Below are 24,513 nucleotides of genomic sequence, written 5' to 3'. Positions count from 1 at the left end.
AAAAGCTTTTCCAAACCGGTGGCAGAATGCTGAGAGGGTTGCACAGACTTGCCCAGGAGCAGCTCCTTTAAAGATAATTTAGAGGCTGTTACCTCTGGGTGTTGACTCAGAGGCAGTAGCAGATAAACTTGTAGCAGCTGACAAGGCTCTTGCTCCAGGTACCTCTCATGGAACTTACATTATGTACTATGAGGGTGATGCAAAGAGCAAGGTGGGATGACTTCATGTTTCTTCTTCACTTAATGCACAGCTCTTCAGGTGGCAACACGTTCATGTTACAATGTGCACCTTATGCAACAGAAAGAAATGCACCAAAGAGAGTAAAGTAAAAATACGGTGGCTGGAAACCTCCAAAACCATAAAAGTACACAAGGGCATTTATTGTCCTGGAAGGATAGGTACCAACACAAACATATACTCACGCATGTCAGACTTTGGAGATAGGGTCGTAACCACACTAGTCTAATCTTCCACATACACAGGCCACAAAATTTCTCCCAGAAACAGAATTTAACAATTATCTTTTAATCTTACGAAAAATTTACTTTACTCATAGTTTAAATTGTTTATTGACCACTTTTCTCTTTACAAGCTATTCAAGCCTTCAGTCACTTGCCCCGACAGAAAATAAAGATTCAGCTCAAAGCTGAATTTGCCTAACTTTAGTTGCTAAACTCTGGATTTTGTCACACCCTCATTAGAAAGCTACATACGATGTGGACAAAAATCTTTGCAAAAAAATTTGTTGGGAAGACAACTCCCAAATACATCTTTTATCAACTGAATAAATACTACCCCCTGACCTTTTTCAGCCCTCCTGGAGTCCTCTTCAGAATTAATCTTTCCTAAAAATCCACTCCTCAGAACTTCATGCCCACAATTACAATCTCACACCCTTTTTCTTACTGGGTGTTGTTCTTTTTTGTACATCTCAAGCCCACTCTTTCTACTGCACCATACTGCACAAATAGCATAAAGTGAGAATAATTTGTGCCCTGCACATTCTCTTTTCCCTACACAGCACTGCTCCACAGCAACGAGTGGAGCCTGTATTCTCATTTCCTAGATGCACTGCCTTGTAGTTCTACTATTAGCTATACAAAAAAACTATCTTTTGTGGGGTAATGACCATTTAATTAATAGAGCTCAATTATTTGTTTACTGTCTTATCTATCCCCAGAGTTTGCATATTTCAGTGGCAAGGGTTTTAGCTGTGCAGGGAATTTTAGCATTCACCATTTATGTTACTGTTAAGATGAGAAAAACCAGAATATTTATTTTGTATTTTCTCTGTTTGGGAGCACTTAATGTTGCAGCTTTGGTGCTTTTTGTTCCTGGCTGCTTCACAGTTTCTGTTCAGATACATAAAATATAAATAGTAACATCCATGCAAATCTTCTTTCAGCTTCTGGTTCTGACATAAAATCCCAGGATCTGCATGGAGCTCAAACAGCCTTTTCCACTTTTTCAAGGAGGCTGATGCACAGCAGAGATAGAAATATTAGCTTTACACTGATTTCATAGAGCCAAGGAAGCTTTAGAAAGTACAAAAGCCTATTTTAATAAATGGTATGACTCATGCCTGAAAAATCAGGTCATTTTCATAACTGGCTTTTCCCCCAAATCCCTCCCACCACTTCAATTCCCCATGATTTTTAGCACTGGTAATCTGTGTACATCTCCACCACGGTGATTAATGCTTTCTACCAGCTGAAAGCTGCAGTCCCCAGTAGGACACATCCAGTGAGGCACTCCAGCTGCTCTGCACGTCCCCAGAAATAACACTGTCACCAAGCAAGCTCGTGGCTGGAGCCAGGGAATGGCTGTTCCATGTTGAGAGAGCAGTGGGAAGGAGATCAAAGTTCCATGAGGAGCCAGAGGAGCAGCTTCTCTCAAGAGAGCAGAGGACACACTGAAGTGTGTGCTTATTTGCTTATGTGAGAGTGTGTTTGTGCTAGGGTTAAGAGGAAGAGGCTATAAAACATGAGCAGAGTGTATGGGTTTTTCAGTGTGGATATATCTTTCTCCACTTAAAGGCAAAAGCAGCACTGAACTCTTTCCAGCAATGCACAACACGTTTCCAAGTCTTTCACTGCACAAAGCAGCAGCCCCACTCTATTTGAAAGTACACTTTATCTTTTTAATGAGATAGTTTACTCTATTAAAATTATGTGAAATGCAGTTTGAAGTCCAGGAGATCATTCCAAACCTTCACTATTACTGGCTGCAATAGTCTGTGCCTTCATACAGCAAGTCACAGATGACCATATCAGTTTTGACCTCTGGAGTGGCAGGATATTACTCCAAAAGAGCAAGAACATGCCAAGAACAAATGCAGGATGATGAGACATACACTGACAGGTTGCAGGGGCTGGCAGGGGCTGGGGCGTTATCTGAAGGAAATCACAGCTAGAGCTGCTTCCACCTGCACCCAAAATGTGCCCAGGGAAGGGTCTGGCTCCCACTCCATGTAATTTTGCTTTCTCACTCCCCTCTCCAAAGCAGAACCAGTGTTTAAAAGGGAAGGAAACAAATCAACACATAAAATACAAGTTCCTTAAAAAAATATCTCTCTATGGATAGCACACAGCTTGCTGAGCCAGCCTCCTCTGTGCCTTAGGCCTTTAGCCAGCCCAGTTTTGGTCCTTTGCCAGAGAAACAGTGGAAGTGTGTGTCCACTTTGGCTTTCACAGAGCAGTGGTTAGTCCGTGGGCCTGGCAAACACCGACAGCTGCTGAGACTTGCACAGAGCAGCTGCACAGCTTCCAGCCAGCGCTCAGCCCACAGTGCCCACCTCTGCCACAGCACCCTGCCACCCCTGTGCTGCCCTCTGCCACTCTGCCTAGCACCGACACACGTGTGGCTGGAGGAGAGTAACTGGCACTTTATTCAGCACTGGACAATGCTTTTCCCACTCGTCTCAAAGCCTTCCTGTTTTTCTGCTAATCTGGCACTGCAAACGCATTTTAATAATGGCACCTATTCAGATTAGTTTCCTTTTACACATTGATGAATTCCACCTGCTTGGATCTCCCACAAATCCAGGGAGAGACACTACAGATGTTCAGTGAGCACAGAGTCCTGGATCTTGAGTCTTTGATTCCCTGCACTGCATAAACACAACACTTGCATTTCCACCTTTTATGAATGTTTATATGCTATGTAGACCATAGATAAGCCCACCTGTGCATGTATTCAACCATCAAGTTAAAATCTCTGCAGTGTAGCTGTAAGTAAATTATATTTTTTTCTTATTTGGATTACAAGGAATTCACTTTGAACAGACAGTGGATCTAAGCTTGAACTGCTCTTGTTTCCTCTGATCCCCTTGTATAAAACTGAAAGGTAGATTCTGGCCCTGCAATACAAAATCCAGAGAGCTGTTCCAGCTCATCCTACCAAGGGTGAAGTCAGTAAGGCATGTCCAGAAATAAATAGGTCCTGGAACCGTAAGCAGGTCCAGAAAAAAAAGCTGTGCTATAACTATGGCTCTCTGAGCTATAACTAGGGAGTGCTTTCTGAGCTGTTTCAGTTAACTGTAGTATATTCATATAGTCCAAAAAAAGTCCAGACGACTTTTATACTGTCTTTAAAGCATCAGGATTACAGTAGAAAACTGTCAGAAGTTTCTTGAGAACTGAAATTCAGAGTATCCTGTTCTTACTAGGTGGTATATTCTGATCAGTGCATTAACATGTTATTTCTATTGCCTTAAAATAGGTATGCAGATACATGTTTCTATATACATTTTGTCTTTCCAGCCAGTTTGCCATCTATTTGCAGTATATTTTCAAATACACATTACTTTCTCTAGCATGAAAAGCCAGAGTTGAATCACACACATTTCAGCAGTCTTTTTGGTTTGTATATGAGGATTTATCATCTTTAATTTAGTAAGTTTACAGAACATGGCCAACTGCTTTTCTTTGCTTCCAAATAAAGTATGGAAAGTACAGTCTGTAGGAAGGGAAGCAGAAGATGAAAAGGCCCATCTGGGTATCTTTTTTTGTTGTTGTTGCAGCTGTTAAAAACTGAAACCCATTCTCTGTCAGAAAAATAAAATTCAATAGTTAATATGAAAAGAATTTTTCATATGTTATTTACATAAAGCATAGTGCATGTGGCTCTTTCGAAAACCAAATCCATTCCTGCTGCAGATAAAGATAACTGCAAGAAGAGCACAATGAAAAGCTGACAGACTGAGGAGCTGTGGGTTTATACAATTACATGCAAAGTTCCTATTCTTTGCCTTTTTACAAGGGCAAAATCATGAAAAATATGCAAAGTGGTCTCCAGATTCAGCATAAGCAGCTGAATTACTGTGAGTGAGGTTACTGTCCCTATGCATGGGAACTCCCAGGGAAGAGCTGCCACACAAACAACTGAGTGCTTCTGCCGGCATCAGCACGGGGGCAACAGGACTTCTAACAAAAACAAAGTTGTGCTATAGGATATCATAAACTAACTGAATATTTGTGTTTTACTGAGATAAATCAAGGCATCATCTGTAAAAATGTGATGGCTTATATTTTTAGCATAATGAAAGCTTGGATATATCCAAGGGCTGATGTGATTCAGGTTTTAGATCAACTAGAAAAATTGTTTTCTGGTTTTCAACTAGAAAAAATGTATGTGTTGATTTTGGAGAAGAAAACCTATGATCAGTTAAGTCAAGGATTTATGGTATGCTTCAATGATACTTGTAAACTGTTATCTGCAGTTGATATTTCCAAGAAAGAGGTTCCAAAAAGAAATTTTGAATTAAGGAAGAGTACATTTCACATACATGGCAAGTTTTCGCTTTGTAAGTGAATCATAATCAGCTAATCATAAGCAGCTGGAGACATTTAAGGTAAATATAGCAGCACATACTTGATTATTCACAGCAATTTTAGAAGAGAAGGAAAGCTTTTCAACAAAAGCAGGAGATAAAATACTTTGTTAGATATTTAATCCACTTCCACAATTATAACAAACTTTCAATTGCATCATGTGTCTTGATCCTTAAAACTAAATGCATTGATCATCTTCACAAAGGGAATTCTGCTGTATAAAGGTACAGAGTCCTTGCAAAGAATAGGGAAAACTAAATATAGACATAGAGACTTTCCTTCAGAGACAGGGACATAGCACGTGTCAACATTTGCTGTTCTCACTAAGTCACTACAAAGTGCTTGTTTTCATCTCAGAAAGTAATTTGCACAGTGGAGTTTGCAGATAAAAGATTAACTCTTGAAAGGGGATAAGCACCTGCTTCTGTGCTAAGCTAGCAGAACATGTGTCTGCCTTGAGCACACCAGGTCTGATCAAGTGCAATTATCTCAATATTTAAAGTTGTAAGGTATATTAAAGGAGAGTGGAGGCCGAAGATACTGATATCATGTCTAAGAGATCTTACCACATATTTATTACCATCAAAAAATCCTAGCACTGACAAAAATCATATAATCATTTAAGTTGGGGAGGACCTCTAGGATCATGAAGATCAACCATTAACCACACACTGCCAAGTTCACCACTAACGCACCACTAACCAAGTGTCACATCTACACATCTTCTAATTCTTCTAGGGATGGTGACTCTACCACTTCCCTGGGCAGCCTGTTCCAATTCTAGACAACCCTTTGAGTAAAGAAAATTTTCCTAACACCCAGCCTAAACTTGCCCTGGTGCAACCTAAGGGCTTTTCCTCTTGCCCTGTCACTTGTTACCTGTTAGAAGAGCCTGACACACACCTGGCTACAGCCTCCTTTCAGGGGATTGTAGAGAGTGATAAAGTCTCCCGTCAGCCTCCTTTTCTTCAGGCTAAACAGCCCCAGCTCCTTCAGCTGCTCCTCATCAGACTTGTGCTCCAGACCCTTCCCAACATCTATTGCCCTTCTCTGGATGTGCTCCAGCCCTTTAATCTCTTTGTTGTACTGAGGGGCCCAGAGCTGGACACAGCACTTGAGGTATGGCCTTAGTTGTGCTGAGTACAGGGGGACAATTCCTGCCCTGGTCCTGCTGGCCACACTATTCCTGATCCAGGCCAGGATGCCATTGGCCTTCTCAGCCACCTGAGCACAAACTGGCTCCTGTTCAGCTGCTGTTAACCAGCATCCCAGCTCCTTTTCCAATGGGTACCTTTTCCAGCTACTCATCTCTAAGCCTGGAGCATTGGATGGAGTTCCTTGCATGAGGTTGTTGTGACCTGAGTGCAGGACTCAGCATCTGACCTTGTTGAACCTCGCACCATTGGCCTTGGCCCACCCAGACTGTCCAGATCCTTCTGTATAGCTGTCCTACCTTCCAGAAGATCAATACTCTCAAACAACTTGCTGTCATCTGTTGGGGAAGATGAATCAGGGAAACCTTATAGATATGATTGCTTAGCAAAGATTCTGAAAATATGAAGCCTATAATCGAAATAGAAATGAAAGCTTACTTTGAGTTGTAGGATACTGAGTCTTAGTTACTATATAACCTGAAAACAATGGTCTAGCTAGCTGAAGAATCTCTTTTGATTGAACAATACCTTTCTGCTGGCTAAGGGATCCAAAGGTCAATGTAGCAAAACAGAAGTCTAAAGAGTAGGTTTTAGAGTTTAAAATATAACACAGTATGGTAATATAGTAGTCCTTATAGGCTGTATATAGATTCTATAGGATTTTGTGTCTTGTATTGGTTGGTCACTGTAAATTAGAATATTCATCACAAAAGGAGATATAATGTATTGTAACAAAGACCTGGCTCTCTTAACTCTCTTACCTCTTAACCCTTACTCTTAACTCTTAACTCTCTTACCCTTCCTCTTCCCCCTATTCCTGCTCTCTCCTGCTGTCTTCCCCCCTGCCACCTTGCTCTCTCACTGCCTTCTCTCTCAGCTCTCACCCTGCTGTTCTTTCTCCCTCTCTCTTTGGAACTTCCCTTCAGCTGAGGCTGGTGGCTGAAGGCAAGGCCCTTTTACCCGCGACCCTTGCAATAAAACCACATGTTCTAGAATATACAGCTTGGCAGAATTCCTTGTCCCAGCCGTGCATGGATTCACCTAAAGTCATCCACAAAGTCATCTTTCTGCCCTTGATCCCTTGATAAAGATCTCCTTAGAAAAGACAAATGAGAGGACTGGTCCAAATAATGAGTCCTGGCTCAAATACTGAGCCCTGGGGAATACTCCAGGCCTGGCCATCCAGCCAATTTTTTGCCCTGTGAAGAGTGCACCCATCCACACTATGGCAATACAGTTTCAGCAGAATGCCATGGGAAACAGTGTCAAAGGCTTTACTGAAGTCTAGGTAGACCATATGCTCCAAAGAAGACAGCTGCTAGGCTGTCATCTCTAAAAGAGACTCTTACACCCCTCAATCATTCAGGAAAGCAAAGCCTCACCACATCTATTCTGCTGCTGGCCTGAGTCTAGGAATCTGTATCCCAACTCCCTGGAATAGAGTTGACAGCCATGCAAAATGCTTCATGCTGAACCATGCTGTGAATACTGCTCAGGGAAGCTGCTGGGGGCACTTCAGGGAAGAAATTACACCAAGCACGTGGACTTGAAGGTCAGCAGCAGCTTGGTAAACCACAATAACAAAAGAGACAGGGTGAGATCTGGCATGAGAAGTTGAGTTCTGCTGCTCAGGCCCCCTTTTCTCGCAGGCTCAATTGGCAGTACACACGGTGCCATCTGTGTTACACGGCAATCCCTGTGCATTTACATTTCACAATATATTGAAAAGTATTCATAAATGAGCTATGGTTTGGTTGCTGCCATGGAAGAAATGCAAATATTCATCTTGCAAGTGTAGGTGTAGACAGCACTAGTTTCTCTTAACAGTATTAAGCATATTTTATATTTAAACTATTAACTGGAGATTCCAGACTTCAAAAAATTTCTGCAAGGCAGGCAGATGTTTCTCCATCCCTCAAGCTTTCATACCCAGTGAGTCCTTGGAGGAGGACAGGAAGACTGCCTGTCATGTCAGCAGCAATCTGCTGTTGTGGCTGCAGGTACAGGCTAAGATTTCGGCAAGGACTATAGGCAAGGGTGAGGCAAAAATTACTCCATAAGGAGCTCTGTGAATACCCTCTTTTGTCCTTGGACATCTCAGTATCTCTGCTTTCCAGACTGACAAAGAGCTGTGACTATGTGTGGATGCTCACACTGTCCTCTGCCTGCCCCCAGACCATGCTTGCTTTGGTCTGATCTACCTGGGAGCCAGCAGCTGGCAGAGAACTTCTTCTCCTGCTATATGTGAATTTTGACCACAGTAGATAATCTGTCCCACCATGCCCATGTGAAGAAGAACTAAGAAAGATCCAGTCTCCTGCAGGAAAGTTTTACCTATTAATATTACTTAGCTCTACATACCTCACCATACTAGAAATGAGCTTTTCTACAGCTGAGAAATATGTTCTATGCACCTTTTGTCCCTGCCTTTATTGTATGTGCATCACCAAACTGGTAATTCTTCCCACAATCTTTATTCCTATATTCTGGATGAAGGCCATCAGTGTTCCCAAATGCTGAGTAACTATCAGCAACTACAATCCCAACACCAGCCTTCAAGAAATGCACAATGCAGAATTCCCTGCTACTGACGGGGTCTTTATTCCATATTACATGGGGGTACCAATACACAGGAAAGAAAACCTGGGTCCTATATTTGAAAATGGTGGTTTATGAGTTATGATTTCACAGAAGCACAGAATATTCTGAGTTGGAAGGGACTCACAAGAATCATTGAGTCCAACTCTTTAATGAATAGCCCATATAGGGATGAAACCCACAACTTTGCATTATTAGCACCACGATCTAACCAATGGAGCTGATCTCAGTGATCTGTGTGGGCCAGTGAGATTTTGGCAGGAAGCAATTCAGCACTACAGTACATTTCATCATTTTCATGCATGGCAGGGGAAATGTATGTAGTTTCATATGTCCAAAGAGATCAGGAAGATTATTTTAAAACTGAGAATTTGATGCTTTTGCACGTTCATACAATTCCTCTTAAACCACTGTTTTCCTTTTTAAAGTTAGCAACAGTGTTTGTTTCCTGTGTGAAACCTGGTTTGTATCTGACCAATTAAAGTGAAGAAAAATGTGTCAGGAAGTCATTTTGAATACAGTTCCTCAGCTGCAGAATAGAGCTTCTCTGAGTAATTGAAATGAAAGTCAGTATTGGTAAAAAGACATTGTGTAATTCAGTTGTGGCTGGAAAATTATTACTGAAACTGGCAACTTGATGCAACTATTTCTATTACTTTCCATCGCATTAGGTGGGGTAATAAATACTTCATAAGAATAACACAGCAGGTTTTATTCTATTCCAAATTGTGGATATCAAACAATACTGCTTGAGAAAGATTGCCTTTAGGACAGGAAACGTTTTATTCTCCACTCCTGCTCAGTCAAGAGTCTTTCTGCTGGTTCTGCCAACAAGGATGCCAATTAGTGTCAAGTAACATTTTGGTACCGCTGATGAGAGACAAAACAAAGGAAGCCCAGTATGGTGAAATGAATTTATGGTACTAAGACAGAGAAAAATAGCGTTCTTTTGTTTTTTAATTGGACTCTGTAAGATGGGTGGGAGGGTGTTGGGGAAAGAATACCTCTCCTGCTGTTTTACAGTTTATATCCCTAATTCTGTACTGGAAGTTCTCATTTTGAGCTCCCTCTTTAGAGGAAGCCAGCATTACAAGAAGCTTCAGTGTGCACAGATCATGCCTAGTTGCTAAGATGATCCCCAAACCAGCTCTATGTTAATTCTGCCAGTACTTTCATCAATATTCCTAATACTATCTAGACAAATTGTTGCAGTGAAATCAATGAAATCTCCTTTCACAAACGAGAAAGTGTGCACAAAGCATGTTCACTCATAAAAGATAAATCTCAAGGACACCATTCCATTTTACTTTACTTCCAGCATCCCCATCAAGTCCTTGTGAAATCCCCACTCAGTTATGTTTATTTTATTAAAAAATGGGTGAGGAAGATGACAGTACCTTGCAGCAATGACCTGGTATGGACAAGTGAGAAGACCACTTCCTCAGCAATCAAAAAAAAAAGCAACTGATTTCCAGAACCCTGTCTGTACTTCATGAATTTCAAATCTTTCTAAGATGGTGCTTTATACATGCTCTTGACTACAAAAAAACAAACGACTGGGGATAAACCTGCAGAATGTCCAGGGCTATCCATAGAGGAGCAGGGCCAGTGTCACTCAGAAATGATCCCTGAAACCTGGCTTGACAGGGGCAAAATTACTTCCCTGCAAATGTGCCCTGCTAAGCATTTGCCTTAGTTAATGAAACAATGGTTTATCTGCAAAAAAAGCCACATCCTGACTCTCTTAGCTCTGCAAAGATTTCAGTAGCTAAGAAAACCCAGCTTTGCACCAAATGTTAAGTCCTGACTTTATTTTCTCTGCAAAAACATCTGTATCAGCATAAATCTCAATTTGTTTGTTTGTTTTTTGTTTGGTTTTTTGGGTTTTGTGGGGTTTTTTTGTTTGTTTGGGGTTTTTTTGGGTTTTTTTTTTTGTTGTTGTTGTTGTTTTGGGTTTTTTTTTTTTGGTTGGTTGGTTGGTTGGTGGGGGTTCTTTTGGGGTTTTTTTTGTAAATGTCCTGGTTTGGGACCTCAGGACAGCAAGGAAAGTTTACCACATACATAATACACAGAAAACATTCAGGTAAAAATAGGAATTAAATCATTGCTGCTGTAAAGAGGAGGAGTGGCATACCTTTCCTGTCCATCAAGCTCTGAGCAGTTGGCACCCTATAAATCATAGGAAGCACAGGAGTAATTATAGAACTGAAAGCTCATCACTGTAAACATTCAGAAGCAGCTCCTAGTAATTGCAAGTTAACATGAACATGATTAGAGCCATGACAGAGCAGTGCAGGCCACTTACATGCCCATTTTTCTCTATTCATTAAAACTAGGTTTTCTCACGAAGTAACAAGCTACCTAAGTCAATCTAGCACCTTGTGTACTAATAGCCTGCTCATAGCACCAGTTTGTTCTGTCAGGTTTGATGCAATAACACATGGACCACCAGGATCTAATTATTTTCCCATTGTGCACTACGTAGGTAACAACTTCTGTCATTCTGTTGTCATCTCCTGGCACCCCTTCATTGCTCCCAGAGGCACTGCCACTTCTGTGGTAGGAAATGCCTGGTCACAGAAGGGCAATGTGAGAACAGATAATGACAACATGTAAAATGTGTTTTTGTGCTAGGGGTGTGAAGTTCTTCACCCTCAAGGCAGTAGAGAGAGAAAACTCTGCCTCCTCCACCTTTAACAGAAGGAGCTTCTTGGTGAAGGTGTATCTGCTGGACACATTATACTGGACCATGAAGAAATATTTCATTCCTGCCTCAAAGAACTTCTACCACCAGGACAAATATAGTAACACTTCAATCAAATTTTACATCCTCTTTCTTGCCCAAACATATTAGAACAACTCCACTACATGCCCAAGAGGGAAAGCTGCTTTTCTGGCATCAGACTCTGCTCTGCTTACAAGTAGGGAGATACACAGACCCTGAAATTTTTGTCCTGCATACAGAATTTAGCTTATTTACGGCTCTAATCCCTATTTGATCCTTATAAATCTATTTACCTCAGTTACACACATTGGAGATAGCAAGTTCTACAGGTTAATTACTGCAAGTGTAAGAGTACTGATTTTCATCCACATCCTTAAGTTGCTACCATACAGTTTCAAATTCCAGCCATATTCTGCATTTGAGGAACCATTTTCAGCTTGGTGCTGAAAATACAATGTGCTCTTGAAAAAGTCACCCTTTTACTAAATAAAGTTACTTAGACTCCCATCTGAAATCATTTAGAACCTAAATGTACTGTGATCAGGAAGACAAGAGCCCCTCCACGGGATCTGAGTTCAAGAAAGTGCTACAGTAAGTGTAGCTTTTACTGCTTGGCAGCAGATTTCTCACCGTGCTGTATAATCCCGTGCTCCAAAAGCCTGCGGCCGAGCTGCTCCGCTTCGCTCCGTGTCGCTGCCTCTCCCTCCTGGACCAGCCAGTCAATGAACTCCGAGGCTACAAAGGTCCGCTCGTACTTGACTCCTTCCTCTTCCCTGGCTTGCAGAAGGGTGTTTTCAGAACTCATCAGCCTGGTGTGGTGGGGGGGAAAAATTGGTAGGAAAAACGGTTCTTCAGGAAAGCAGTTCCAGATCTATTCTGGCAAATCTTATTTATATCAAGAAAATGTATATGAAGTTTTCACTGACTTAGTAAATCTTTTCTCAAGCTGTCAATCTACTTACAAAGTGAATTAAAACTGCTTAGTCAAGAAATTTAGGCTTTATATCCCTGTGTGAAGTTAATGCTTTCCTGCTTTTTCCCCTAAAAGAAAATTAGATTTTTAGGTTTTGCATTTCCCCTATTTAGTGTTTAACATTCTCTAAAAGTTACTGTATAATCAGCTTTGAAAAAAAAATAGCCTAAAAGCACCAGAATGTGACTAATGTGCTCAAAACTTCCTAATTAGTATTTACAGTTAGCAGAACTATGCCCTGAAGTCATTTAGATGACTTTGAAAATTCTCTCCATAAGCTCTAAAACAGCTGCAGAAAAAATCAAGAGGAGGAAAAAAGGTAGTTCTGTGGTTTGGGGGTGGATAAATATTGTACACCCAACATTTGGTGATGCAGCTGCAGTCAGCGAGCTGCGCATGAACCTGAACACATTTAAACATCTGAGGCTCACAGTTCTCTGTGCCTCAGCTGGCTCTGTGTAACAGCAGTCAGAGGAACATCATGAGACATACCTAAATATCCTAGCAACTTGCATGTGAGTAGCTGAATACCAATAAAATTCTTGTCTATTCAAGATATCTATGCAAATGACAGTCTTAAAAAAAAGCCTCAATATTTTGTTAATGCAAAAGCCAGTTGGAAAGTCTGAAAGAGAAGGCAGTTTTAAAGAAGAAAGGAGAATCATTTCTTTGCAATACAGAATTCCAGTTTTTTGGGGGTAGGGGGGAGACTGAGCACCATAGCATCTTTTTTAACCTAATTTTTTTCATAAATATTTTATTTATTATAGGCTTATAATAGGACTAGTGATAAGGCTCTCAGAGCAATAGTTCAATAATGGAAAAGTTCAATTTCCATTCAAGACTAACAGGTCCCCTCCCTTCACCAACTATTCTGAAATAAGGACACATCTGAACTACAACAGGCATATTCTGGAAGTGCTTAATCTTTGCCCTTCTGATAAAGGAATTGAAATTCAAGTAAATCCATACATGAGCCATCTGCTTCTTAAACTGACAGCATGTCTAGAGATTATGGAATATAACTTCACCTCCTTTGGGAAGCATCAGAAAAATCTGTGCCATAGGAACAGAGAGAAGTTTCATTTGAAATTACAGCGAAGAGGTTTGACAGGTTATTTCACCTGAGATTCTTCCCTTGATTTTAATGAGCACTGAGGCCTGAACCTACTGAATCTGACCACCAGGTAGCAGATCAACAAACCAGGCAAAGGCTGCTCAGCCATAGCTGTGTGTCAGTGGTAGCAGTGAACTGCTCATTTAGATGGTGTGTCATTGCCAGCACCTCTTAGTTGAGTAAGAGCTGGAAAGTCAAAATTAGCTGAAGACAACGTATTGACTCCAGAACTCTTGCAGACTTTACTCTTTTTTAATATTTTAATTTACAAGCATCTTGTCCCATAGCATTTTGTCCCACACTCACCACATCTAATACAGACCTACTATGCTCCAAGAGACTATCTGTAAATGTGTCTTGTTCCCCAGTCTTTTTCCCCCCCAGAAAAAAAGGCAAAGCCAAAGCTTGTGTCCCATCATACCATCTGCTGCATGGTTACCCAGAATTGGTTACCTAGGCTCTGCAGGCACCAAATAAAAAATCCTTAGGATTACGTTAATTGTTCTTTGATGAGTCTATAATTAGTTGACTGTCTCTTTGAAATCGCAGATAGAAAGGTCCTTGAAAAGGCAGTGCTAAGTGTTAGATTTTTACAGAGACACAAAAGAAATCTGGAAAAATATCAAGTGGAAAAACACTCAGTTTGACATTTCAAAACCTTCTTCATAGGCCCAGAATAGCACTGCAAAGGATTCGGACTTGTGAACAAATAGACACGACAATTGCCAGTTTAAGAAGCCCAGACACAGCAATCCATGGACTTACATCCCTCACTGAAGTAAATCACTGTAATTCCATGACTGTCAACAAAACTGTACCAATTTACATCCATCAAAAATCTGGCCTTTCATTAGGCAGAACTGGAAACTTCCTCTTACTCTTCCATTTTCTCCTTGTTCCAAAAAAACATGAGGCTATTAAAGTCAAAATGTATTATTTGCTAAAACTGGTGCTGTACTACATTAAAGGAATGTATTTAGCCAAACACTGAAATTCAAATTCCTTTTCAAAAGAAATCTTTAACCTTGTTTTCTTCAAACTAATTGCACCAGAGGTTAAAAGCAACTCAACCACTGATGAGTTAAACTGAAAGTGATTCCAAGAATGCAGTCTCAAAACTATCTGAAAGATTTCCTGAAATTAAAACCATAAATCTGCACTTCTTTCACTGTGAAATCTGGTTTAAAATCTCAGTTGATGTCAGCATCATTAAATGACTTATACGTTGCACCAGAAACAACAATTTTGTATGCCTGACCAAGCCCTACAGAGAATTGTAAACGTCATAAAAATAGGATGCCTGCACAACTTGATTTTTTTTTTAAAGCTATGAAAGCTCTGTGCTGGATTTATATAAGATTTGCAGGGTGAATTGTGTTTGATGTTTATCTCGTTTAATCTATCTGGTCAGTTCTGCAGAGCTTGAAAGCTGATACCAACCTTAGATCTAATAAATTATTCAACAATTTCAGACAACATTTTAGGAAATCCAGCAGTTTTCCTCTCAAGTTATAAACTCGAACCTCAAAGCATATTCACAGAAAGGATCACCAAAATTTGCAATGATGTGCAGGGAATCTGAACCGATTCACAATTTTCAGCTCAAATGAAGGGAGAATACAATCAGAGACTGATATTAAATCTTCTAATCCCACAGGTACAACCACCGAGGCTGCTCACAGTGGGTGAAGGGGGAAATGTACAAAAAAGGAGAGTTCAGGTTACGAGGATCTTTGTGGTCATGCAGAAGAGAGATGGGAAAGGGAGCTCCTCAGCAGAGGGACAGTCCTAATGTTCCCATGTCCCAGGGCAGAGAACAAGGCATTTCTCCAAAACCTGTCTGAGTGTAAGGAACCTGCCTAAGACATCCATGCCTCTGCCCATGCAACAACCTGCTGATCCTCCTAAAGTGTTTTGTCCATTTTACCCACAAAGGGTACCAAATCTGCATGGACTGGTGTTGGGGAACGTCTGCAATTTTGGCAAGCTCAAACTATGCTGGCTTCTGAACCTAGTGGTACTCCAGCCCTAACACAGACAGTGGGAAAGAGCAGGCAATAATTATAATGTCTATCTTAAATTAGCAAAGCCTAGCGAAGATCAGCAAACTCTACACAATTAGACACAGATTTTCAAAATGTGTTGGATTTGGATAGATTTCCTTTGGCATAGCTGCATTTCTCTTGCAATCAGGCTCATAGGCATCTTGATAAACAAGTTAAATACGCTAGTAAATGACTTCATGTTTGTGCACAAATACTTTTCTCTGGTTGCTGCCATTTAGTAATTATTTTTATAGTGCTGAATTAATATTTTCTTTCTCAGGATTATCAGCAAACTGATACAACAGATACTTTACACAATCACACATTTCATTGCAGAACTCTTCCTGACTTTCTGCATTCAGTTTTGAGTTAAAAGTGTATCCAATAAAATTGTGCAGGTGTTACTAATAAAGGTGCACATGCAAGGAAACTAACAAAATCTGAAACCTCCGCACAGGGTTTTTGCTAAAATAAACAAAGTGAAGCCCAGGTAGCCCAGGTATGCCTTCTTATCTCCCATGAATATAAAACATTTCCCATGATCCATGGAGAATTTTGACTTGCTTTGACTGTCATATGCTGGTTTTGAAATGACAGGTATTTTTAATGTATACTATATTTAGCACTCAGGGCTGGTTTTAAAAGTTTCTGAACCCTTCAGATACGTTGCCTAGGAGCAAGAACCTCACAAAGATGCAGTTATATTTAGATACAGGTGCTGCTTTTGGCATTAACTCCTTTGCCAAGATGGGAACACTCTAGAGAGTGTTTAACATTTCCTGCTAGTACAGTGTCAAACAAACAGGATCACAGATAGTGGTTTGGAGACAGTTCTCCATTTAGAGAAATGGTGACGGAAGCAGACACTGGTAGAAGAGAGTTCTTTCTGCTATTGCTCCTTTCACAGAAGACTGATATCAGCCTTGCCAAGAAAAAATTATTTTTCTTTTGGATAACTGAAATAGAAATATAGACTAAAAAAAGCACTGTAGACAGTCTAATCTGCTTTTCACAGTATGGGTCAGGCTTGTAGACACTGTGTGTTTGCTGAGTCTAAAGAGCAAATGCTGTGCTTAGTAAGACACCGAAGAGTTTGAAAGTGGCTGAATTCATTTCACCTGTTCCAGTGTATAGAACAGAGGATTTTCTTCAGTGATGCATTTTCTTATGTGTTATACAATTTATTACATTTTCACTTTAAAAAATCACAGTCACTCTGTCTTGAGGAATTTTATATGATGGGTGTAATAAAAGGAGTGGCACTTACAAGTATTAGTTTATATTTTGGGTTCACTTCTCTTTCATCAAACTAATCTTTAGAGCTGGCTAAACTTGAAAATAATATTTATTATCAGCTTTTAAACTTGGGAGTTTCCTGAGTGCTTTCTTCTCAGAAGGAAACAAATTTCCTTTATTGAGGTAACACATCTCTCCTGGCTGCTGCACTCCTGTGGTCAAAGCAAGCAGGAGGGTGGGTGGAATTCAGTCTAGAGCAACACTTTAAGCTTTTTGGTAAATAACACATCACAACTTTTGCATTAATTTGTAGCATATGGCAACACGCATTTTCTTCTCTCTCCTTGAAAGTACCATGTCAAATCTCTACATCCTGAATAAAAATGTCTTTAATTTTATATTAGGAAGTATGGTTAAGATACCTAGTTAGTTACTTGATGGAAGTAAGCCAGTGGGATATTCGGTATTTCAGCATAATAATCTGTTTAAAGTCATAATTAGATGCTCTTGGTAGGGTTGGTAGTTTTTTTGAAATTGCTCTTAACATAACTTTTCTGATTTGAAACTTTGCAGACTGGAGCACTGAAGATTCATCTTGCCTATGATTTAAAACTGTACCTCCCATTGAAGCTGTAGATATGGAGTGTCCACAGGCATGTAGGTGCTTGTTGAATGCATTTTGACGTACTAACGTTTTAGGAATTATAATTATGCTTTTACATATCAAATAAGTATGTATTTATTTGAATAATTTTTGACAAATAATTCTGCAATTATTTTTACAGAATAGATTTCAAGGGCCTCAATTCACATTGAATTCTCATATATGATGTATTTACAATCTGGGGCATCAGATTTTAAACAAAATGCCTCAAGCGATTATGGTAGAAAAGCAAAAGAAAAACAGGAGAGAGAAGGACTCCCAGCTGAAGTAATGGAATTGCCCAGACCCATTCCTGCATGAACTGAAAGCCTCTGATCATTCAAAAATAGATGAACAAGTATCATTTGACTCACATGGCACTATCACCAACATATTATGAATACTGAATGCAACATACTTCTCATACAGTCTTTGTCCTCTCATGAACACCTTCACCTCGTTGTCCAGTGGAAACGTCCCATCATCTTTTCTGAAGCGGTAGAACAGTTTGACATCCTTGAATTCTTTATGCTCATCACAGACTGAAACATAAAATAATTAAACAACAACAACAAAAAAAACCTTCACATGCATGTTACAAAACTGAGGACCCATTTAGTAGCTACGACTGCTGAGCTTCAAAGCAAGCACAGAATAGAGTCTAACCTCCTGTATTTCTCAGCACACAGCTTTATTCCATTCTAATGAAATGCTGGAGAAAACTTTCAGAGAGGTAACCAAATTTCTTGGTGAGAGGGAGAAGTTTCCATCAGTTTTGTGAGTATTACTGCAAAGATAAAGAGCAAAAATGCCTTCATCCACTGCATACCCAGAAAATCTTTTGATGAAAACAGTCTGTTGGCTTGTTTTTTAAAAAGGCCACCAGAGCAGAATGCCAAATAATTTAAGGTTTGCCAAACTTCTTAAAGTTATTCATATCAGTTAGCAGTGCTGTAGGAAACCTGAAACTAAGGAAACCTGAAACCTGTTCCTAAAGAACAGTTAAAACCAAAGCCCTCTGCCTTCTAAAAAGCCTCAATTGCTCTGCCATCCCAGCTAGTAAATGGTAAGTACAACATGAGCACATTGAAAAATGCAAAATTAGGTTTGTAAAACTGCAACTGATCATTTCCTTTTGTAAATGCAGAACAGAGTCCCATCAAGGGCATAAACTGATGGGAAAGCTATCCCAAGCAAGCTGCTCCTAACACAGCTGTCAAACCACATACATGAGGGACCTTCTACACCTCAGAAGCATGAACTGTTGTCACTTTCACTTGACATGGGACTTGAAAGAATGTTCTAAGCATCCTGCAGAACCTGATAGAACCTTTATGAATTTACCTGCCCAACTTCACTTCACAAAATATTTTACTAGAGTGCAATACATGAGTATTTTCAAGAAACATTTTTTCAATTTCTAACATGCATACACACATATATAAAATTTCTTCTACAGTTTGCAATTGGATGCTACGGTAGAAAATGCTTGAAGGTTGTTAGAGCTTTCAACAAGCATTCAGCAATAAAACATCTATTGCTCAATTAAATTAAGTCACTCAGGCATCTACGCAACTCTTCACTGACATTTTCTCAATAGAGGATTAAGCAGACAGATTTGAATACCCTATAATTACTTTATTCTTTAACTATCTACTGTAAGTCCCAGTTTCCATAACAACCCAGAATTTTCATTTAACAGCCAAGCAGAAGCTGTAGAAGTGGCACTCATTCAATAGATGCATTTCTGACTTTAATTAAGGTGTTGTTAATGTACTGCAGACAGCAGCAGCATTGCTACACATACAATGACCTCTGCATAAAGTCAACATTCATCTGTTCGTAGTCACTCCGTTTTCCCTTAAAAAAGAAACAAATGGCACATTTGCTGTTTTGAAATGGCTAGTAATACTATAAGCTTGAAATTGAGGTCTTGGATCTTCTTTGCTCATGTGCTTCCCAGCCTCTTTCTGCCCGAAAAGGCAACTAAATGCTACCAGTGAATTGGAAGTCTTTTCATCAGCATGAATTGTTATTCAAGAAGCTGAAAGAAACAGGTCTCAAATAGACAACAAGTTTAGGAGAAAATTAATCAGGGCACAGTCAGACCACTAACTTTCTTGCAGCTGTACCAGCACTAATGTTTGTGCAGCTGCTGTGAGGGCCACAGCCAGGGAACTAATCCACGTGAGAAAAATGATCTTTTTTTTTTTTTTTTTTGCTGGCTGATTTTTCAGATGTGTTTTTCAGCTGGAGAACTGTGCTCTTAGGAGCAGGGAAATGACGGCAGCAGGGAGAGGGGGGACACGATCCAGCTGGGCTGCTCTGGAGACAGGGAAGCACCATCACAGTCACCAGTAAGGTCCCCTGCTGCCATGGGGACCATCACTTCACACCTTTTCAGGCTCTCATCTCCTTCAGCACACAGGCGACCTTGCATAGCAACACAGTTCAAGAGAGATGCTCCATTTGTGGCAGGGAAAGGATCCTACCTGTCCTCTACTTGGCTGAAGAGCAGGAGTGGGATTTCCCTTTGTTGCACAGCAGCCAATAAGTTTAGCTTAGAATGTTTTAGCAGGTGATACTGCACTTACCATGGTGGATAATGCTGTGATCCAGTAATTTCTGCACCAGTTTAATGGCTGTCTCCCTGTCGGAGGCCTCTTTGTGGTCGATCAGCCAGTCAATCAGCTCTTTGGCAACGAAGCAGTTTGGGTACGTTTTGAGGTGGTGTCGCCGATCCTTAATGACCTTTTCCTCGTGCAGTCGGAGCCTGGGGGCCAAATCACCTTGTAAATATCATTTGCAAAGAGCCTCTGTAACAGCAAGACTGGGATGAGAGTGGAGCACTGGCACCCGTGCCCTGCTCACAGGATGGGCCTTGCAGGTGTTGGGCAGAAAAATCACACATCCAGGGCTGGCATCACCCAACCAGGGAACTCACAGCAACCATTTGTTATAACTTTAAACCCCATAATTGGAAAAACTTGTTTTCTCCTCAGTGGAATTTTTTTAAAACTTTTTTTAAAGAACAGCACAGCATATTAAGTCCATTAAAATACTTCCCACAGGTCAATTAAACTGTCAATAATTTGGAATTAATTTTCCCACATTACCACTAATATGTTCCATACTATTTTATAGTATCACTGCTGTAGATTTTTTTTTTTCATCTCATTAGTTTTTGCAGCTGTAGCTTCTCCCTTGGTTGAGTAACTGCATTTTGCCTCCAACTGCACAACAAGGATAGCATTTATGATTTAAAATTTACGTGTGAAGCTGCTCCAACACAATGTAATCTATCATTAAAAAGTTGCCTCCTACTCTAAATAAAGGAAACTGATTTCTCGCTTAGGCATCTGTTGGCAAATGCTGTTTGCAAAATCTCCTTCATCATCCTGAAAGCAAGTTGGTTGAGATGCTTGGGTCAGAATGCAAGATCCTGATTAGAGTAATGCCTTGAGGTTCTGCATCTTTATATTTAGTAATGTTTTCCAAATTAAAAAAAAAAAAAAAAAAAAAAAAAAAAAAAAAAAAAAAAAAAAGAGAGAAAAGCAACATTATCAATATATTAGCAGATAGAGGGTTTAAAGTTGCTTGAAATTTTGATGCTTTCTTGTTCCATTTTAATGAATCATACCAGAAAATCTGATTTTGCAATGTCTATACCACAGTTCTGAGGAAAGCACAGCCAAGACAGTGCTTGGGCTCCTATCACAAACAGAAACATTGCTGTTCATTTCCAAGTGACTAGGGTCCTACCTTGTAAACACTCTCACTGATCACAAATAGAACTGAGTAATCCTATAATAATTGTAGGTGGTACAAGGGTAACAGAAGAGTGTTAACATGAGCCTCAAGAAGCAGAGCAGAAGTATGAGAAATTTTCCTCTCAATGAAATTCCTGAATGAAACAATAATTTCTCTTTAAAATCATAAAAGGGGGAAATATTTGGCTGAAATCAATAAAGGCAATATAATTATGGCATCAGACAAAACTTATGTAGGCTTCTCCCTAAAAATAGTAGCAAAGCAATGCTTTGCTGTGCAGCATTTAGCCTTGAAATACCCTGGAATTGCCAACTTGCGATGTGAATTCAAAACCAGATTTGCAAACATCATTAAAAAAAAAAAAAAAAAGGCAGGACTTTTATATTAAAAATACTGATAAATCAGATTAGTATTCTGGAAAGAAATGCTGGTAAATATCCCACAGATTGGGAAACTCTCTGAGCTAAAATACTTTTGCTTAAAGCATATTTTCCAGATGTGCTCTAACAGCTGTCACTATGCTTAGAAAGAAAAGCATCCACAGTTTTAATTATAAAACATGCAACTATCAGTATGTTTGATTGAACTTTACAATTAAAATACATTCAAGGTTCTGTTAATGTTTATCTGGTCTTATGTCCCACAATAACCTGCAAGAACAAAACTAGAAAAAGAGTGTATAATACAAAGGTAGACAGCTCAATCCAGCTTTCATTCAGCGGCCTAAGTCTAAATGGACAGAGTTCATCTGCTACAAGAGGGAAAACTCCTTCTACAAAATTCTTTGTCCACATGTTGCATAGGAGTATACTAGCACTGGTCTGACATTTCACAAACAAGTCAGTAGTCAAGGGCCCCAAAAATGAGCATTTATATCTTAAATTCCAGCTGCAGGCTTCCCTGCAGTCGGTGGGCTTATCAATATTTCAGTTCCTGTGTCATGTCAAAAGACACAAGTTCCCACTACAATCTTTTTCCTCACTCATAGAAAGGATCTCTCTTTATATTTGTCTATATTTATAAAATTCATAGATATTTCATGATCTGAATTATTTCCACTGACTTGCTAAAGTGGATCCAAATTTGCTAAGAGGATACAAAATCATTAAGTCAAAGAAAACATGACCACATAACCTTTAACAAACCTGAATTTCCACATGAATGTGGAAATTTCTTCTGCAGTCTATACCAATTATGTCCATACTGAATTATGTCCAGGCTTATTGATTTGGAATAACAAATACAGAAGAGATTCAGATTTTCTCTTTGTCAAGGCCCCCTCACCTCCACAAATCTTCTAAAAATCAAACTCTATGGGGGAGAAGTAGCTCAATAAATTGACACTGTACTCGTGTAAACTAAAAAAAATAGAAGCCTCATGTAAAGTTATTGAGTATATATTGCAGTGTGCCACCAATCAGAAGTTCAGGCCGGAATTCAAAAAATGTATCTGTGCTCAGAAGTATTTATCAGAAGCCAAATCAAATGGAATAAAAAGGAATAAAATGTACCAGTGAGTTTAACTGTACACTGGAACAAATGATCAAGTGAAGTGGTAAATTCCTTTGGCATTGAGAAGTAGGCGTCTAACCCAAAGTCTTTGATGTTTTTTCCCTTTAAATAATGTTAATCACTTTAGGTCAGCTAGTCTGTATGATAACTGGAAAAGACCTAATTTGATATCAAAGACATTCTTCCCACTAGAAGAAGTTTTTCTCAAGAGCTGCTCAGGAAAATCAGCTGACTGACAAACCCTGACCAGTCTGAGAGGAGAAGGCAGAGAAGACAGTCAAACATCAAGGGGTGATAGGGGGACACCTTGATTCAACAAGCCTTTGAAATGTTGACCCACTTTCTGGAACTTAATACCTTAACACCAGAAAACAATTTTGTGTGTATCACTACCTCATCCATATATTATTCAAGATTATCTGCCAGATTTTGCATGTGAGGCCACAGTCTGCCCTACCTGAGGAAAATGTGAGCGAGATCCAGAGCATTTGAGCAATTGCCTGTGAAGGTTAACAGGCATATGCAAGTATTTAATATTTATAAATTTATATCCATGGCCCTTACTCACGCTTACAACAAATGAAGGCTGTATTTGCAAGCATGCATTCTGAGATAATTTTCTTGGGGGCTTGTCTAAACAGAAATTGCTCCTAATTGACAATATGTAGGGACTCTTGCTCCAAACAGAAGTGCCTTCCTCCTACATAGCATGGAACATTGGAAGACACTGCTCTTGCTTTGCAGTAAATGCATTCGGAGCTTTCTGGAATAATGTTTTTTGCTGAGATGCCATTAGGCACTTTCAGGATCATGGAAAAAATCTAATGTTTTGCCTGGAAATGAAGAATCAGGCACTAACTTGGGATGAAATTTCTCTTGTAGCTCCATGAAACTTGCATTTTGGTTTCCACCAACAGGGGCATTTTTATTTCCACCAAGGACATTGTGCATTCTGAAGCTCCTTGCCTCTTTTCTGAAGCAGTGGGTAATGATTTATGAGACCTGCACAATTAGCTTTCCTTTCCAACCCCAGAAAAGGCCAACATGCTGGATGAACACAGCAAGGATTTCATTCACAGAACCACAGTCCAAATATCTCATCCAGCTACTTCCCTCTATTAAGTCTAGTAGTTTGTGCTTGGCTAACATAGAACTTACAAAGCATTGTCCAATCTTGAGTTCTGTAAACGAAAAAAAATTTACATCTTCTGTTCTTCCAGGTAATCTTCTGAATAATTAACCTGCCAGTTCCTACACCCTATATAGTCCCTATGTTTAGCCTAACAAGGCTCAAAAAAATGTGCAAGGAACATGTTGGTTGCTGACCTTCTAAATAGACACAGTATGAAGACTTTCATAATGTGCTCCACTCTTTCCCCTCTCTCAGCCTTCCTGAAACAATCACACACACACATGAAATGTAGATATAATAGAATCATAGAATCATAGACACACAAACAGTTTTGGTTGAAAAGGACTTTTGAAGGTCATCTAGTCTAATATGTGCAGGGACATCTTCCATTACATCGAGTTGTTTAGAGCCTCTCCATGCTGACCTTGAATGTTTCCAGGGACAAGGCATCTGCCACCTCTCCGGGAAACCTGTGCCAGTATTTTACCACTCTAAAAAATTTCTTCCTTTTATCTAGTCTGAATTTGCTTCTTTTAGTTTAAACCATAACTCCCGTCCTATTGCAACAGGTTCTACCAACACGTTGGTCCCCATTATTCTTCTAAGCCCCCTCTAAATATTGAAAGGCCACAATAAGGTCTTCCCCAGGCTGCATAGCCCCAACACTCTCAGTCCGTGTTTCTGTTTTCACAAGAGGTGCTCTATCTCTCCAACCATCTTCAGGGTTCTTCTCAGCACCTACTCCAATACATCCACGTCTTTCCTGTGCTGGGGA

The 24,513-nt window shown here is 39.8% G+C and overlaps 1 protein-coding gene across 8 annotated transcripts in view; it reads right to left on the bottom strand.

Annotated features, from left to right (window-relative positions):
• The window catches only part of DEPTOR (DEP domain containing MTOR interacting protein), a 76,312-nt gene that overhangs the window by 31,054 nt on the left and 20,745 nt on the right, over positions 1-24,513 (bottom strand). For 6 of the 8 annotated variants that reach the window (XM_066335412.1, XM_066335420.1, XM_066335360.1 and 3 more), the window contains 4 exons: positions 19,918-20,096; positions 17,742-17,865; positions 11,940-12,118; positions 6,286-6,324 (listed from right to left, as the gene is read on the bottom strand). In XM_066335412.1, coding sequence (XP_066191509.1) covers positions 6,286-6,324; positions 11,940-12,118; positions 17,742-17,865; positions 19,918-20,096 — 521 coding nt within the window. The remainder of the gene's footprint in view (positions 1-6,285; positions 6,325-11,939; positions 12,119-17,741; positions 17,866-19,917; positions 20,097-24,513) is intronic. The other 2 variants (XM_066335378.1, XM_066335403.1) reach the window with 1 other exon arrangement.

Source organism: Sylvia atricapilla, chromosome 1, assembly GCF_009819655.1.
Source record: "Sylvia atricapilla isolate bSylAtr1 chromosome 1, bSylAtr1.pri, whole genome shotgun sequence".
NCBI classification, from domain to species: domain Eukaryota; kingdom Metazoa; phylum Chordata; class Aves; order Passeriformes; family Sylviidae; genus Sylvia; species Sylvia atricapilla.
Note: the sequence above shows the minus strand (reverse complement) of the source record. Positions and strands in the feature narration are given on the sequence as shown.